The sequence below is a fragment of the Cynara cardunculus genome (assembly GCF_001531365.2).
Source record: "Cynara cardunculus var. scolymus isolate 2C chromosome LG 13, CcrdV1, whole genome shotgun sequence".
Lineage (NCBI taxonomy): Eukaryota > Viridiplantae > Streptophyta > Magnoliopsida > Asterales > Asteraceae > Cynara > Cynara cardunculus.
In genome coordinates this window covers 86,826-87,995 of record NC_037540.1, presented here as the reverse complement: position 1 = coordinate 87,995, position 1,170 = coordinate 86,826, and the positions used below count along the sequence as shown (strand labels likewise).

Genomic DNA, 1,170 nt, shown 5'->3' with positions numbered 1-1,170 from the left:
GAAACAAGTTATAATTACCATACATATATCGATCAATCATATCTACAGGCATTTAATTTTTGTTCCTTTGTGTTGACAATTGAAATTACCTCTGGTTTCTTCTCTACTTTCTTCTCTGGTTGTTTCCTGGGTAGAGGAGAAATAAGCTCCACATGCTTGCCTAACTTGTTCCTGACGCGTTCTGCGACTCTGATAGGGTCGGCGTTGTTACCTTTCACAATCACCCGATGATCTCTTGTATTAGGTTCTATTTCTTCAACACCTTATCAAAACATCATTCAATAATATTTACAAACTAAATCATGAGAATGATAAACTGCATTGATGATTAGAATAATGATAAATTAGATTACCGTCGAATCCTCTGAGTGATTTGACGACGGTTTCAACACAACCTTGACAATGAAGGTAAACTCCCAACACTATCGCTCCTTTACTTTGCTTGTTAGTTGTTGTTTTTGAGTCATTAGAGTCTTCATCGTTGCTATTTCCGTCGTGATTTTGTTCTTCGGTATTATCCCGTCGCTTGTTCTTCCATGTTCAAGTTCCAACAAAATGCATAAGTTAAATAAAGTCGTAGAAGATAAAGCAGATCGGTGATTCATGTTTCCGACGGAACGTAAGTATTTTGCGGCAGATAAATTGTTAAGGAAAAAGGCGTGCGATGATAACAGAAATGGGGAGATGGATGGATTAAGGAGCTAAATGCATAAAAACTTGTATGATAACACTAAGAGAATCGATGAAAACTAGATATGAAGGTTAAGGATGCAAAGAAGAGAGAATGTGGAAGAGTACCTTTGGCATGGTGGAAGAGCAAGAAAATGCAACAGAGAGTATGGCGGGAGCACAAGTAGAATGAAACTGACATGCTTATGACTGCCTATGCATAGCATATATATACACACACCACTCGCTCAATCAACTGTCTCTTTCTTCTTCTTTTTCTTTTCTCTCTCTCTCTCTTTCTATATATATATATAGAGAGAGAGAGAGAGAGAGAGAGAGAATGGCATGGAATTGCAGACGAGATGGAGTTGTGATATTTCTAAAAATGAATAAATATCTTGATGTATTTGGAAAAGAAATAAACATGGTTTAGTTATAGTACTGGATGGCCTAATATGTCATCTCACAGTCAACAAGATTTATTTATCAAAATCAATTTCA

At 36.4% G+C, this 1,170-nt stretch overlaps 1 protein-coding gene across 1 annotated transcript in view; it reads right to left on the bottom strand.

Annotated features, from left to right (window-relative positions):
- Positions 1-952, bottom strand: part of LOC112524573 (heavy metal-associated isoprenylated plant protein 8-like) — a 1,817-nt gene extending 865 nt beyond the window's left edge. The window contains exons 1-3 of the mRNA XM_025134455.1: positions 799-952; positions 354-531; positions 90-262 (exon numbers count right to left, since the gene is read on the bottom strand). Of these exons, the coding sequence (XP_024990223.1) occupies positions 90-262; positions 354-531; positions 799-807 (360 nt within the window). The 5' untranslated portion in view covers positions 808-952. The remainder of the gene's footprint in view (positions 1-89; positions 263-353; positions 532-798) is intronic.
- Positions 953-1,170: the final 218 nt, after the last annotated feature.